Source organism: Hypanus sabinus, chromosome 27 (assembly GCF_030144855.1).
Source record: "Hypanus sabinus isolate sHypSab1 chromosome 27, sHypSab1.hap1, whole genome shotgun sequence".
Classification (NCBI taxonomy): domain Eukaryota; kingdom Metazoa; phylum Chordata; class Chondrichthyes; order Myliobatiformes; family Dasyatidae; genus Hypanus; species Hypanus sabinus.
This window is the reverse complement of record NC_082732.1, coordinates 46,159,455-46,175,147: the sequence shown is the minus strand read 5'-3', so window position 1 is coordinate 46,175,147 and position 15,693 is coordinate 46,159,455. Positions and strand designations below refer to the sequence as shown.

Here is a 15,693-nt window from a genome sequence, read left to right as displayed (position 1 = left end):
GTGTAGGTCTGTAGTCTAGTGTAGCTTTCTCTGTATTTTTTTTATTACGTAGTTTGATCTAGTTTTTTGTACAGTGTCATGTAAACCATGGTCCTGAAAAATGTTGTCTCATTTTTACTATGAACTGTACCAGCAGTTATGGTCGAAGTGACAATAAAAGTTGACTTGACTTGAGTTAGGTTGGAATTGGAATTCCTCCAGCATTTTGTGTGTTTGTTGCATATACATACTGTGACCACTAGGGGGCACCCTGAACAACTGCATATACATACTGTGACACTAGAGGTCACAATAAACAGTTAAGCGTATACAAAAACTACTTAAAATACAAGTAGGTATTTAATTGTTAAATTGCAAAGAAAATAACAATGAAGCAGTTTAATCTAAGCAGAAACAGTTGGATCCAACACAGTCAAGAGATTTGAAACTTATTTGTGGCACTTGGCAAAGAGGTGGTCCCTGATATAAATGTAAGTAGCTTCTGAGACAGATTCCCAACATGGGGAGGTTGCCAGATGTTCAAGCTCTGAGTAGGATTGGGCTCTGTTCAGTAGAAGTGATCTCACTGAAGCATGGAAGGTTCTGACAGACAAGTGAGACTGCAAGTGTTGGAATCTGAAGCAACAAGCAATTTGCTTGTGGAACTCAGCAGGTCGAGCAGCATCTGTGGGGCAGAATGGAATTGCCAATGTTTTGGGTTGAAATTTTGCATGAGGAGATTCTGAGAGAGATTGCTTTGTTGCATCTGACTGTAGACTTCAGCAGACCTCTATCGAGGTCCAATTCAATCTTTCTTTGTTCTATCAACACTAATAAAACAACCGTGAAGCAAAAAAGTTTTGTGCCTCTTTCCTGACTTTTGAAAGAACCTTGGGTCAAAAATATCAGAATCCAAACAGTTTTCATTGGGTGGAGGCTGGTGAACCTGCTAGCACTGACACAGACTGAGGCTACGTCCACACTAGACCGGATGATTTAAAAAATGCAGGTTTCACGTAAAAACATCAGGCATCCACACTAGGTGTTTTTAAAAATACCTCTGTCCCCATTAAAACAGATATTTGGGCGAATCTCCTCCTATTGGGCATGTGCAGGACACACAGAAAACAAGCACAGAGGAAACTATATACTTGGTGTGCGTTTGTCCAGTTACAGACTGGGAAAGCTTAAAACCTTCTGTTCGTTCCCCTCACTAATGAATCCCCTATCACCACAGCATGTCTCTTCTCCCTCCTTCCTTTCTCAGTCACAGAGACACATTCGATGCCAGATACCTGACCACTGTGACTTTCCTCTGATGGGTCATCTCTCCCTCTTCCCCTCAACAGTATCCAAAGTACTCTGCACTGGCTCGTTATCTCCTTTCCCTTTCCTGACCGTCACTCAGTTTCCTGTGTCCTGCACCTTGTGTAACTACCTCTCTATATGTCCTATCACCCCTCAGCTTTCTAATGATCCGCTGTTTATCCAGTTCCAGTTCCAGCTGCAACTCCTTAATGCAGATTGTTAGAAGCTGCAGTTGGATGCACTTCCTGCCTTTCCACATCCTGCAAGAGGAGCATTTCACTATCCTGCCTGTCATCTCTACTGTCTTTCCTTTGCTTTCTCTGAGTAAAACCTCTCTTTGCTTAAGTCTCAAAGAGCTAAAGCCTTAAAATCACCACTCTGACCATGTCCAGTCAGACTACGGCTACTGAGACGATATTATAGTGGTTATAGTTCTTTGTAATATTCTGGAAGCTCCTCTTGATATTGTATTATTTGAATAGGGGCTATTGCTTAGATCTTATCTACAGATTTGAATGGGATGTTTCTTATCTATGGAGTACACGAAGGTTCGACTACGTTGGTTCACCATCTGTTAGCCTTCAGTGTCTCTGTTCTTAGCTACTAGACTTTTGCAGCTCTACACTTGAAACTCTCTTTGTTTTACAACACTTAATAAAACCATGGTGAAACAACAAGTTTTGTTCCTCTTTCCTGACTTGTGAAAGAATTTTGGATTAAAAACATCTCTAACAGTACCAACACAGTTGACTCACCGGACCACACAGCGTTGGAACCAGCTCCCTGTGCCGTGGCGTCAGGTTTGGTAACAAGTGCTCTCTCTCCTCACTAGAACCAGACATCATGTTGCCCTTTAAACAGGAAAAATCCACAAAAACAGCAGTTAGCAAATGGTAAGAGAATAGCCCACTGCTGTGCAAAGATTTGCTGCGAAATTGATTTGTAAGGCAGGCATGGCATGAAATGTCCCCCATATTTAGAAAGATAATCTTAAAGGATGGTGACTCAATACAAAATAAAATCTGGGCAAATAAAAGCTGATCAACTTTCGAAAGTTCAAAATAAATTTTTATGTGTCACCACAGACTATCCTGAAGATTCATTTTCTTGCAGGCATTCACAGAACAAAGAAATACAATAGGATCAGTGAAAAACTACACAAGGGACTGACAACAGCCAATGTGCAAAAGACAACAAATTGTGCAAGTACAGAAAACAAAATACTCGGCAGGTCAGGCAGCATCTGTGGATAAGTGAACAGACTTTGCCTTTTTTCAGGACAGGCAAAAGTTAGAAAACAAGCAGAGGAGAGATTGGAGAAATAAGAGGAAATGTTAGGGTGGATCAGGAAAGACAAAGACAGCAGAGAAGGTGGCTGAGTATTGATAAGGGATGCAGATCCAACCAGAAGAGATTAAATAACAGGAACAGAGGAATGGGAAACAATGCAGAACAAAGTACTGGAGTGATAGGATACCTGAGAAAAGAGGTATTAATTAACAAGTTCCAAAACCTAGGGCTCTGAACCTCTCTCTGCAACTGGATCCTTGACTTCCCTTAATAGGAAACCACAATCAATGCAGATTGGAAATAACATCTCCTCCTCACTGAAAATCAACACTGATGCAACTCAACGGATGTCTGTTCTGCTCTCTCTACACCCACGGCTGTATGGCTAGGCATAAATCAAACACCATCTATGAAGTTACTGAGTTGGCAGAATCTCAGTTAGTGAGGAGGAAGCATACAGGAGCGAGATAGATCAGCTGCCTGAGTGGTGTTGCAACAACCACCTCACACTCCATGTCAGCAAAACCAACAACTGACTGTGGGCTTCAGGAAGGGGAAGTCAGGAGAACAGACACCAATCCTCATCGAGGGGTCAGTGGTGGGAAGGGTGAGCAGCTTCAAGTTCCTCGGCATCAGCATCTCCGAGGATCTTTTTTAGGCTGGCATATTGATGCAATCATGAAAGAAGGCATGATAGTGGTCATCTCTCCAGTGTCATTTTCCAACAGTCTGACATCCACTATCACCCCTCTTTTACTCTTTGTATCTCTGAATAAACGTTTAGCATTCTCTTTTATATTATTGGCTAACTTACCATATTTCATCTTTTCCCCTTGTGTTGGTTTTTAAGTTTCCCAATCCTCTAACATGGTATAAAAACCATCCACGTAGAATATGTACTTGGATTAGCCCTGGAGATAGAACAAAGAATCAAATAGATTTCATTACCATCAATGAATACTTTAGAAATAATATCACAAATTCTAAAGCCTACCCAGAAGCAAACTGTGGTTCAGATCACCATCCAGTAACAGCTACCATTAAAACAAAACTGAAAGTGAAACATGAAAAAAAGAAAAAGTATACGTTGGGAGAACTTAAAAAATTCAAGACAGCTGTGAAAGAAGACCTCAACGATAACGTAACAGCACCTATTTGAGACAGATTTAAATATGCTATACAGCAATCAGCAGAGGAAATAATCCCAGTATAAGAAATCCAACACATCAACAAGGGATGGATAACCCAAAAAAGTCTAGATCTAATGGAACAAAGGTGGTTAGTGAAGAATAATGAAGTGCAATTTGGAGAGCTAGATAGACAGACCAGACGATTGTCCAATATTGCAAAGGAAGAATGGCTGAATCAAAAATGCAATTAAGTAGAAGGCCATATTAACAACATCAAAGAAATGCACAAGAAAATTAAGGAATTACTGGAATAAAGAAAACCTCCTCTACAGGATGCACAAGATCAGCAGACGGATCCATACTAACAAATCCAGATAAAGTATGTTAGAGGTGGATTTGGTATATAGAGCAGCTGTTTGAGGATAATAGAGGGGAACCCCCAGATATTAAACACCCTAATTCTGGCCCAGCTATTACCAAAGAAGAAATAACTAAAGCAATGAAAAGCATGTAACATGGTAAAGCCACTGGACCTGATGGAATTTCAGTGGAAATGATCCAAGCCCTAGAAGATCTGGGCAGAGGTATTCTTTTCTGAACTGTTTAATGGCTTATATGAGTCTGGTGTATTGCCTGATGATCCCTTGAAATCAGTGTTTATAACTCTGCCAAAAATTCCTGGAACTATTGACTGCGAAAATTATAGAACAATCAGTCTTACGAGTCACATAATAAAGATTTTGTTGAGAACTGTCCTGAGTCGAATTAAAAACAAGTTAAGGCCAGAAACTTCTAAACTGCAATATGGGTTTATTGAGGATACAGGAACTAGGAACACAATTTTCATACTACGAATGCTTTCAGAAAGGGCAATTGAATATCAAAATGATGTCTTTTTAGGTTTTATTGATTTCATTAAAGCATTCGACAAAGTGCAACATGAAAAATTATTTCAAATTCTCGCTAAACTGAACATTGACAGAAGTGACCAACAACTGCTTCAAAATTTATATTGGAACCAAATGGGGGCAGTAAAAATTGATAATATAAGCAGTTTGTCTAAAATTCAAAGAGGAGTTAGACAGGGATGCGTTGCCTTACTGTAATCATTTAATATCTATAGTGAAATAATTCTCAAGAGTAATAGAAGACCTAGATGTGTTAAAAATTGGAGATGTTAACATCAACAAGATATGCAGACGATACCATCCTAATAGCAAGTGCTGCAGAAGACCTACAAATCCTCCTAGACAAAGTAGTACAAACAAGTGCAGATTTTGGTCTAACCATCAACCGTAAAAAAAACAAATGTACGGTAATATTAAAACAGCAGGATACGCCCAACTGCCAATTGTACGTCAGTAACCAAGAGATGGAACAAAAGACGAGCTTTAATTACCCTGGTACCTTTATATCACAAGATGCTAGAAGTAAAGTAGAAATAAATTTTATTAATTTTCCACACGTAGACTGGGAAGCTCATTCTGTAAAAGGGCTGGATGGTTTAGAGTTTGTGAAATGTGTGCAGGATAGTTTTTTGCAATAATACATAGAAGTACCGACTAGAGATGGGGCAGTGTTGGATCTCCTGTTAGGGAATGCGATAAGTCAGCTGACAGATGTATGTGTTGGGGAGCATTTCGGGTCCAGTGATCACAATAGCATTAGCTTCAATATAATTATGGAGAAGGACAGGGCAGGACCTAGAGTTGAGATTTTTGATTGGAGAAAGGCCAGCTTTGAGGAGATGCGAAGGAATTTAGAGAGAGTGGATTGGGTCAAGTTGTTTTATGGGAAGGATGTAATAGAGAAATGGAGGTCATTTAAGGGTGAAATTATGAGGGTACAGAATCTTTATGTTCCTGTTAGGTTGAAAGGAAAGGTTAAAGGTTTGAAAGCACCATGCTTTTCAAGGGATATTAGAAATTTGGTTCGGAAAAAGAGGGATGTCTACAATAGATATAGGCAGCATGGAGTAAAGGAATTGCTCGAGGAATATAAAGAATGTAAAAGGAATCTTAAGAAAGAGATTAGAAAAGCTAAAAGAAGATACGAGGTTGGTTTGGCAAATAAGGTGAAAGTAAATCCGAAAGGTTTCTAGAGTTATATTAAAAGCAAGAGGATAGTGAGGGATAAAATTGGCCCCTTAGAGAATCAGAGTGGTCAGCTATGTGTGGAGCCGAGGGAGATGGGAGAGATTTTGAACGATTTCTTCTCTTCGGTATTCACTAAGGAGAAGGATATTGAATTGTGTAAGGTGTGGGAAACAAGTAAGGAAGTTATGGAACCTATGACAATTAAAGAGGTCGAAGTACTGGCGCTTTTAAGAAATTTAAAAGTGGATAAATCTCCGGGTCCTGACAGAATATTCCCCAGGACCTTGAGGAAAGTTTGTGTAGAAATAGCAGGAGCTCTGACGGAGATTTTTAAGATGTCATTAGAAACGGGGATTGTGCCGGAGGATTGGCATATTGCTCATGTGGTTCTATTTCCATTGTTTAAAAAGGGTTCCAGAAGTAAGCCTAGCAATTATAGACCTGTCAGTTTGACATCAGTGGTGGGTAAATTAATGGAAAGTATTCTTAGAGATAGTATTAATAATTATCTGGATAGACAGGATCTGATTAGGAGTAGCCAGCATGGATTTGTGCGTGGAAGGTCATGTTTGACAAACCTTATTGAATTTTTTGAAGAAGTTACAAGGAATGTTGACGAGGGTAAGGCAGTGGATGTAGTCTATATGGACTTCAGCAAAGCCCTTGACAAAGTTCCACATGAAAGGTTAGTTAAGAAGGTTCAGTCGTTAGGTATTAATGCTGGAGTAATAAAATGGATTCAACAGTGGCTAGATGGGAGATGCCAGAGAGTAGTTCGTGGTGGATAATTGTTTATCGCGATGGAGGCCAGTGACTAGCGGGGTGCCTCAGGGATCTGTTTTGGGCCCAATGTTGTTTGTAATATACATAAATGATCTGGATGATGGGGTGGTAAATTGGATTAGTAAGTATGCCGATGATATTAAGGTAGGATAATGAGGTAGGTTTTCAAAGCTTGCAGGGAGATTTATGCCGGTTAGAAGAATGGGCTGAATGTTGGCAGATGGAGTTTAATGCTGAGAAGTGTGAGGTTCTACATTTTGGCAGGAATAATCCAAATAGAACATACAGGCTAAATGGTAGGGCATTGAGGAATGCAGAGGAACAGAGAGATCTAGGAATAACAGTGCACAGTTCCCTGAAGGTGGAGTCTCATGTAGATAGGGTGGTGAAGAAGGCTTTTGGAACGCTGGCCTTTATAATCAAAGCATTGAGTACAGAAGTTGGGATGTAATGTTAAAATTGTACAAGGCATTGGTAAGGCCAAATTTGGAATATTGTGTACAGTTCTGGTCACCGAATTATAGGAAAGATATCAATAAATTAGAGAGCGTGCAGAGACGATTTACTAGGATGTTACCTGGGTTTCAGCACTTAAGTTACAGAGAAAGGTTGAACAAGTTAGGTCTCTATTCATTGGAGCGTAGAAGGTTGAGGGGGGATTTGATCGAGGTATTTAAAATTTTGAGAGGGATAGATAGAGTTGACGTGAATAGGCTGTTTCCATTGAGAGTAGGGGAGATTCAAACGAGAGGACATGATTTGAGAGTTAGGGGGCAGAAGTTTAAGGGAAACACGAGGGGGTATTTCTTTACTCAGAGAGTGATAGCTGTGTGGAATGAGCTTCCTGTAGAAGTAGTAGAGGCCAGTTCAGTTGTGTCATTTAAAGTAAAATTGGATAGGTATATGGACAGGAAAGGAGTGGAGGGCTGAGTGCGGGTAGGTGGGACTAGGTGAGATTAAGAGTTCGGCACGGACTAGGAGGGCCGAGATGGCCTGTTTCCGTGCTGTGATTGTTATATGGTTATATGGTTATAAAAAGAATTGTTATTGCCAAAACTTCCAAAAAAATTAAACCCATTTTTACCAACAGACACATTTTTATAACAACAAGGCTTAGGCTACTAAAATGTTCCATCTGGTCAGTCTTGCTGTATGCTTCTGAAACATGGACCATAACACCAGAACGCCAAAGAAACTTAGAAGCAACAGAAATGTGGTTTCTTAGAAGAATGCTGAAAATATCATATAGTGAAAGGGTAACTAATGAGACAGTACTCCAATGTGCCCATACAAAAATATCTTTAATGAGAACATTAAATGAGAGGAAACTTAAATTGCTGGGTCATGTCATCAGAAAGGGAGAAATGGAATGTCTTACATTACAAGACCGTATGCCTGGGAAATGCAGAAGGCAAAGGAAAAAATATATGGACACTGTGAAAGAACTAACAGATCTAAGTGTGCAAGAGATATCATTGACGCTGCATGGGATTGTTCAATGTGGAAAGCCATGATCGCCCAAGCAAGGCACATGAAGAAGAAGAAGAAGAAGAATCCTAACTTACTATTAATCTTTTACTATATTACAGTATATGCCTTCTCGTTTGCTTTTGTTCAAAAGGTTCAAAAGTTCATTTATTATCAAAGTATACAACTCTGAAATTCTTCAATGCTCTGGGTAGCCATGAAACCAAGAAAGAAAAGAAAGGAAGCACAATCATCAACCCCCAAATCCCACCTCCCCACAAAAATAACAAACAAAAACGGGGCAGGCATATTGATCCCCAAGTCCCTCCTCCAGCACAAAAAAAAGCAAACAAAATGGATCAGGCACGCAGACCCCTAAATCCCCTTTCCCGCACAAAAACCTAGAAGACTGGGTGAAAAAAACACAATATAAAAACTATAAGACTGCAAAAAGTCTTTGACTTCCTTTATCAGCCATTGTTGCTTCATCCTCCCTTTAGAATCTTGCATCTATCCTGCACCTTCTGAATTTCCCCCAGAAACTCCAGCGATTACTGTTCTGCCATCATCCCTTCCTCTTCAACTTTGGCCAGCTTCACTCATATATAATTCTATGATATTATGATCACTGCCTTTGAAGGGTCCCCCGGGACTCACCCATTTGGGATGGAGATATAAACAAATTTCCTCACCTAGAGAGTGGTGATTTTCTGTGACTCTCTCCCCGAGACAGTTGTGGGTGCAGTTAAGGAAATATTGAAGAGAGGGCTCGGTGGATTTTCATATATTAATGGGATCAAGGGATGGATGCAGAAAGTGTAACTGAGCCTGAAATGTTCTTAACAGAACTCAGTAATGGTTCAAAGGTTCACTTATTATCAAAGCATGTATGCAGTATTGACTTCTCCAGATAGCCATGAACCAAAAATCAACTCCCTCCTGCACAAAAATACTGAAAAATTGTGCCAACCGGCAGCAAGAGGAAGTTTCAACATGATCATCAATTATCTGCCAGCAGTGAGAAACAGGCCAAACACTCGCTTGACTTCCACATTTGCCTCAATGTTTCAATCTTCCTCAACGCTTTAATCAACAAAATGGAGTCAATCACGGGCTCATGCCTCATTTGTAAGCTTTGCCTTGAGGCCTGTGCTCGTCTTCAGGAATTTTCTTGGAGGGAGTAGAGCACTGGATCACTCAATTGATCTCCAAACTGTAAATTGCAGACTCTACAGCTCCAGAACCACATTTAAGATAAAAAGACATACAAAAAGTGGAATAAAGAGTTTTGTGTACTATCTGAAAGGTGTGGCCCCAGGAATGGTTGCTCGCTAGCTCCAGAGTGGACCAGTAATGGCTTCAGTCAGGGAATAAATAGGGATTTTGTTCCCTCAGTTACTGCCAAGAACCAACTCACTGTTAACATTGCCCTGGCATCCTGCGCCATTCAACAAACACAGTGGAAATTAGGGATTATTTAATGTCTTTTCCAGTACACAAGTGTAGAAGAGAACAAAATAATTGTTACTGCGGATCCGATGCAGCTAAAAAAACCCACCAAAGATAGAGAACGCAATAACAATTTTTAAAAAGCCACACACGATAAATATGAATACTGTACATAAGATAGCTTATATACATAGATAGCATGCCCATAAAGTGACGGTAGCGGTACCTCAGATGACTGACGGGAATAATAAACTAACGGTGGAGTTGGTGAATGGAGATATTAATTAGCCTTTCAGTGGGACGACAAAGGAATTCAAGTCGGTGACTGAACTCGACCCTCTGTCCAGCCTAGTCAAATCCAGTGTACCTGCAGAAACCAGGTCACTGCCAAACTCACATGATCCCCAACAACCCCCTGCCGGTCACCCCACACAACTCCCACGGCTCCCGGCTCCCGGTCAGCCCGCACAACTCCCACGGCTCCCGACTCCCGGTCAGCCCGCACCGCCGCCGGACCGCACTCCTACCTCTGTCTGCCGTCGGGAAGTGACTCCTGGCCAAACTTCCGCATTTTAGAGATACGCCGCGTCATATCGAACCGCACCCAGTGCTCCCTCCGATACTCCCTCAGTACCGGCGTACACTCCCTCGGGACGGTCCCTCCCGCAGCGGGCTGCTCCTTCATTACTGCCCCTCCCATAGAAGGTGCTTACCATTCGGAATTCACAAATGTAAATATGCAGCATAAGCTTTTGATAACCACAAGAGTATTGAAAATAAACCATTAAATGTCCAACAATGTGTGTGGCGCCCATTAAAAGAGTCAAACAAATGGAATGGCCATGGAGAGGTATAGCATGGAAACATGCTGTTCGGCCCAACTGGCCAATGCTCCCTGCTAGTCCCACTTGCTATTGTTTGATCCATAACCCTCCAAGCCCAACCTGCTGAGTCCTTCATCAGTATCCTTTGCTTCATAGCATTTTCACTTTAAGAAAAAACATTCTTTCTGTTTTAATTTTTATTAATAGTCTAGTGCTAACCACCATGGTACTGTGGCACCTCATTCACTTCTTTCTTCCTCTTCCCTCGGGCCACGCCTTGAATTTCAGTTTCCCACAGATTATTACCCTTTCCCTAACTCACCTCAAGTACTTGCCTCCCTTTCCCAGACCTTCATAGTCAAAGTCAAGTTTATTGTTATCTGCACAGCTCCAATGTCATATTTAACATTGCTGACAACACCCCACTGCCATTGGCAGAATCAAAGGTGGTGACAGGTCAGCATATAGCAGAGAGACTGAAAATCTGGTTGAGAGATGCCACAACAAAAACCTCTTACTCAATGTCAGCAAAACCAAGGAGCTGATTATCAACCAGGAAAAAGAATTCAGGATCCATGAGCCAGTCCTCATCGAGGGATAAGAGGAGAGGGTCAGCAAATTTAAATTCCTCAGCTATTATTTTAGAGGATGTGTCCTGGGCCTAGCATGCCAGTGCAATTACGCAGAAAGCAGGGTAGCACATCTACTTCCTCAGGAGTTTGTGGAGATTCGGCACTGCATCTAAAACTTTAGCAAATTTCTATAGGTGTGTAGTGGAGAGTACATGGACTGTTTACATCACAGCCTGTTAATGGAAACACCAATGCCCTTGAATGGAAAATCCTACAAAAAAGTGGTGGATATGGTCCAGTCCATCATGGGTAAAGTCCTCCCCACCAATGAGTACATCTACGTGAAATGCTGTACATGGGGAAACAGAATCCATCATCAGGGACCCCCACTGCCCAGGACATGCTCTCTTCTCACTGTTGCCATCAGGAAGAAGGTGCAGGAGCCTCAGAACTCACACCACCAAGTTTAGGAACAGTTATTAACCCTCAGCCACCAGGCTCTTGAACCAAAAGGGATAACTTCACTTGCTCCATCATTGAAATGTTCCCAAAACCTATGAATTCAAAGACTCTTCATCTCATGTTCTTGATATTTATTGTTTATAGATTTATTATTATTGTTTCTTTTTGTATTTACAGAGTTTGTTGTCTTCTACACTCTGGTCTTAGCACCCAAGTTGCGAGGCCTTTCATTGATTCTGTTATAAATATTACTCTATAGACTTATTGAGTATGCCTGCAAGGAAATAAATCTCAGGGTTGGATATGACACCATATACAGTATGTACTTTGATAGTAAATTTACTTTGATCACAGACACAGAGCATCATGTAGGCAGCTTTCACAAGCAAGCATATATTAAACATCAATTTAGCTGAGAAGACTAAAATTTGGCTTGTTTTCTCTGGAGTGTCAGAGGGCAGAGTTGATCAATGCTTATAAGGGTATGAGAAGCTTAGGCAGATCAGTAGAAGTATCAAATACTTGAGGACATATATTTAAGATGAGGGGGAAGTTTAAAGGAGAATGAAAGTAGTGGCACAGGTAGATAGGGTTGTAAAGAACGTTTTTGGAACTTTGCTTTTTATAAATCAAAATATTGAGTACAGGAGGTAGGATGTTATGTTGAAATTGTATAAGATGTTGGTGAGGCCTAATTTGGAGTACAGTATTATGTGCATTTTTTGTCACCAAACTACAGCATAGATGTAAATACATTTGAAAGAGTACAGACAAAATTTACAAGAATGTTGTCAGGTCTGGAGGACCTGAGTTTTAAGGAAAGATTGAATAGATTAGGACTTTATTTCTTAGAACATAGAAGATTAAGAGAGGATTTGATAGAGGTGTACAAAATTATGAGGGGTATAGATAGGGTAAATGCAAGTAGGGCTTTTTTAACTGAGGTTAGGTGGGACTACAACCAGAGGTCATTGCTTAAGACCATAAGATATAGGAGCCGAATTAGGCCATTCAGCCCATTGACTCTGCTCCGCCATTCCATCATGGCTGATCCTGGATCCCACTCAACCCCATACACCTGCCTTCTCATCATATCCCAATATTGACCCCTGTGAAACACTACTAGTCCTGGCAGCCAACCAGAAATGCCTCCTTTATTCCCACTCGATGACTCCTGCCTGTCAGCCATTTCTCTATCCATTCCAGTATCTTTCCTGTAACACCATAGGATTTTATCTTGTTAAGCAGCCTCATGTGTAACACCTTATCAAATGCCTTCTGAAAATCCAAGTAAATGACATCTTTTGCCTCTCCTTTGTCCACCCTGCTTGCTACTTCCTTGAAGAACTCTAACAGGTGAGATTTCCCTTTACAAAAACCATGCTGACTTTGACTTTGACTTATTTTATCATTAGTCTCCTAGTACCCCTAAATCTCATCCTTAATAATAGACTCCAACCACGGAGGTTAGGCTAACTGGCTTATCACTTCTTTTCTTTTACCTTTCTCTCATCTTAAAGAATGGAGTATATGCCCTTTCCTTGGCTTTCATGCAGCCTTTAACTTCCCTTGTCAGCCACAGTTGCCTACCTCTGCCATTTAAAAACTTCTTCTGTGGGACATATCTATCCTGCACCTTGTATACTATTCACAGAAACTTCACTGTCTCTGCTCTGCTGTCATCCCCACCCCCACCTGTATCCTCCTCTAAACCACCTGGGCAAGCTCCTCTCTCATGCCTCTGTAATTCCTTTTATTCCATTGCTATACTGATGCATGTGTCTTATGCTTCTCCCTCTCAAACTGCAGTAAGAATTCAATCATATTATGTTCACTACCTTCTAAGGATTCCTTTACATTAAGCTCCCTAATAAGATCTGGGTTAATCACAACACCCAATCTAAGAAAGCCCTTCCCCTTGTAGGGTCAGTCACAAGCTGCTCTAAAAAGCCATCTGAAGGGTGAAAGGTGAATAGTTTAAGGGGAACATGTTGGGGAAACTTCTTCGCTCAGTGGGTCATGAGTATGTCGCAAAACCTACCAATACAAGTGGTGCACTTGAGCATGATTTCAACAGTTAAACGAAGTTTGGATAGGTACATGGATGGTAGCAGTGTGGAGAGCTGTGGTCCCCAGTGCAGGTCGATGGGAATAGGCAGTTTAAAAGGTTTCAGCATGAACTAGATGGGCCGAAGGCCTGTCTCTGTGCTGTCCTTTTCCGTGACTCTCTGACTCTACCCTGAAGCCTGACCTTAGATTTTAGACTCCGAAACCTTCTCAACCACTGAAGTCAGGCTAACTGGTCTGTAACTTCCTTTCTTCTGCCTGCTCCCTTATTAAAGTGTGGAATGACATTTGCAATTTTCTAGTCCTCCAGCACCATTCCAAAATCCAGTGCTTCTTGAAAGATCATTATTAATGCCTCCACAATCTCTTCATCGACCTCCATCAGAACCCTGGAGTATAGTCCATTAGGTCCAGATGACTTAACTACCTTCAGACCTTTCACTTTTCCAAGCATCTTAGTAATAGAAACTACTATTGTTCCATATTTTCTATTTATACTATCATATATTCTCCTTAATAATAGTAACTGCACTCACTTCTGTCCCTTGTCACTTTTGTTTCTGGCATTCTACTAGTGTCTTCCACAGTGAAACTGACACAAAATATGTATTAAGTTCATCTGCCATTTCTTTGTTCCCCAATTACAATTACAGTGTAATTTTCCAGCAGTCCGATATTGACTCTTGTTTCTCTTTTACTCTTTATATATCTCAAAATATAAAGAGGTATTATGACAGTGAAACACACACAAAAAATGCTAGGGAAACTCAGCAGGTCAGGTAGCATCTATGGAGAGGAATAAACAGTGGACATTTTGGGAGAGACCCTTCATCTATTGTGGAAATCCCACAGAGAATACACAGAGAGTTTTACAGATACCAACATTTGAAGGTAAAGCAGAAAAGCCTGGGAATATTCAGTTTGTAGGAAATAAAACAACGTGATTCATTCATTTTGATGAACTTTCATTAGAACGGCAATCAATGTGAAAGTTTAATTTGTGTTCTCTGTCCTCACCAAGCACTCAAACATGCAGCAAAGCATCAATAAAGACACAGACTTGCAGTACCGAAAGACCACTCGTTCACCCGGTAATTTGACATACCAGAGTCTCTCCCTCCCTAATAAGGGAAAAGAAGTGTCCCTGTTTCACAGCGAGAGGGGAGACATAACAAAGCAACTTGCTGATTTATGGTGTTAAAAGTCTGTTGTGTCGCTCTTTCTGAGCTCTGTGCCCAAAGAACTTTGGTCTCTGGGCACACAGCCAGCAGCCAGCTCGCAGTTTACGATCTTCCGTCTCCCACGGCACATCAGGCAATGGCACCATCCTTGAACCTGCCCGCCTCCAGAGCCACGAAAATCTAGCGCCATGAAGGCGAACTAGTCTTCCAGGTAGTGTCCTTGGCATATTGTAAAGAGGCCGGTTTTGAGGCCGCGAGGGCGTGTCCCTTTTCCGCAAAGAACCCAAGTCAGCAGGTAACTCCAGGTCGGGATCTTCAACAGAAAATTGAAAGGGAAGAAAAGATATATCAAAAATAGGAAATAAATAAATAGATAGATAGATAGATAAATAAATAGGAAGAAAAATAGAAATAAAGCTGTTTTTGAAGATGCAAACAAAGATGCCATCCTCCTCCTAAGCTCATAATGGGAGATGAAAAATAAATGCCTAAAGGGCATTTTTCCAGTAGCCAAGGGGGACTTCAATATTCAGATTCAGTTTATTGTCATTTAGAAACCACAAATGCAATGCAGTTAAAAAATGAGACAATGTTCCCCCAGAATGATATCACAAAAGCATATGACAAAACAGACTACACTAGAAAATCCACATGTTTGGCAATCCCCAATCCAGAGTCCAGAGAGGCTGCTGCGTATTAATATTGCGCTACCATCTTAGCACGTTCCCCAGAAAGGAGCTCCAAATCCAGCAGACAAACAAAACCAAAAACTAAAGCTACAAGACCTGCACAAAACCATACAGTTACAACAGTGCAAACAATAGCATAATTGATAAAAACAGACTATGGGCACAGTAAAAATAGTCCAAAGATGTTAAAGGACTATAAGTTCAAAAGAAATCACCACACAGTTTCCATAAGTCCCCAGGGTCCCGACAGACAATATGCAGGGAGATTGGGAAAATCAGGTTGGTGCTGGGTCCCAAGAGAGGGAATTTATAGAATGCCTGTGTGATGGCTTTTTTGAGCAACTTGTGGATGAGCCCACTAGGGGATCAGCTATTCTGGATTGGGTGTTGTGCAAT

General features: G+C 41.0%; 1 protein-coding gene across 6 annotated transcripts in view; it reads right to left on the bottom strand.

Annotated features, from left to right (window-relative positions):
- Nucleotides 1–15,693, bottom strand: part of LOC132382297 (uncharacterized) — an 80,512-nt gene that overhangs the window by 60,607 nt on the left and 4,212 nt on the right. For 4 of the 6 annotated variants that reach the window (XM_059952426.1, XM_059952420.1, XM_059952424.1 and 1 more), the window contains exons 2-3: nt 3,392–3,488; nt 2,043–2,138 (exon numbers count right to left, since the gene is read on the bottom strand). In XM_059952426.1, coding sequence (XP_059808409.1) covers nt 2,043–2,138; nt 3,392–3,394 — 99 coding nt within the window. In that variant the 5' untranslated portion in view covers nt 3,395–3,488. Of the gene's footprint in view, nt 1–2,042; nt 2,139–3,391; nt 3,489–9,728; nt 9,887–10,029; nt 10,066–15,693 lie in introns of those variants that run through there. The other 2 variants (XM_059952421.1, XM_059952423.1) reach the window with 2 other exon arrangements.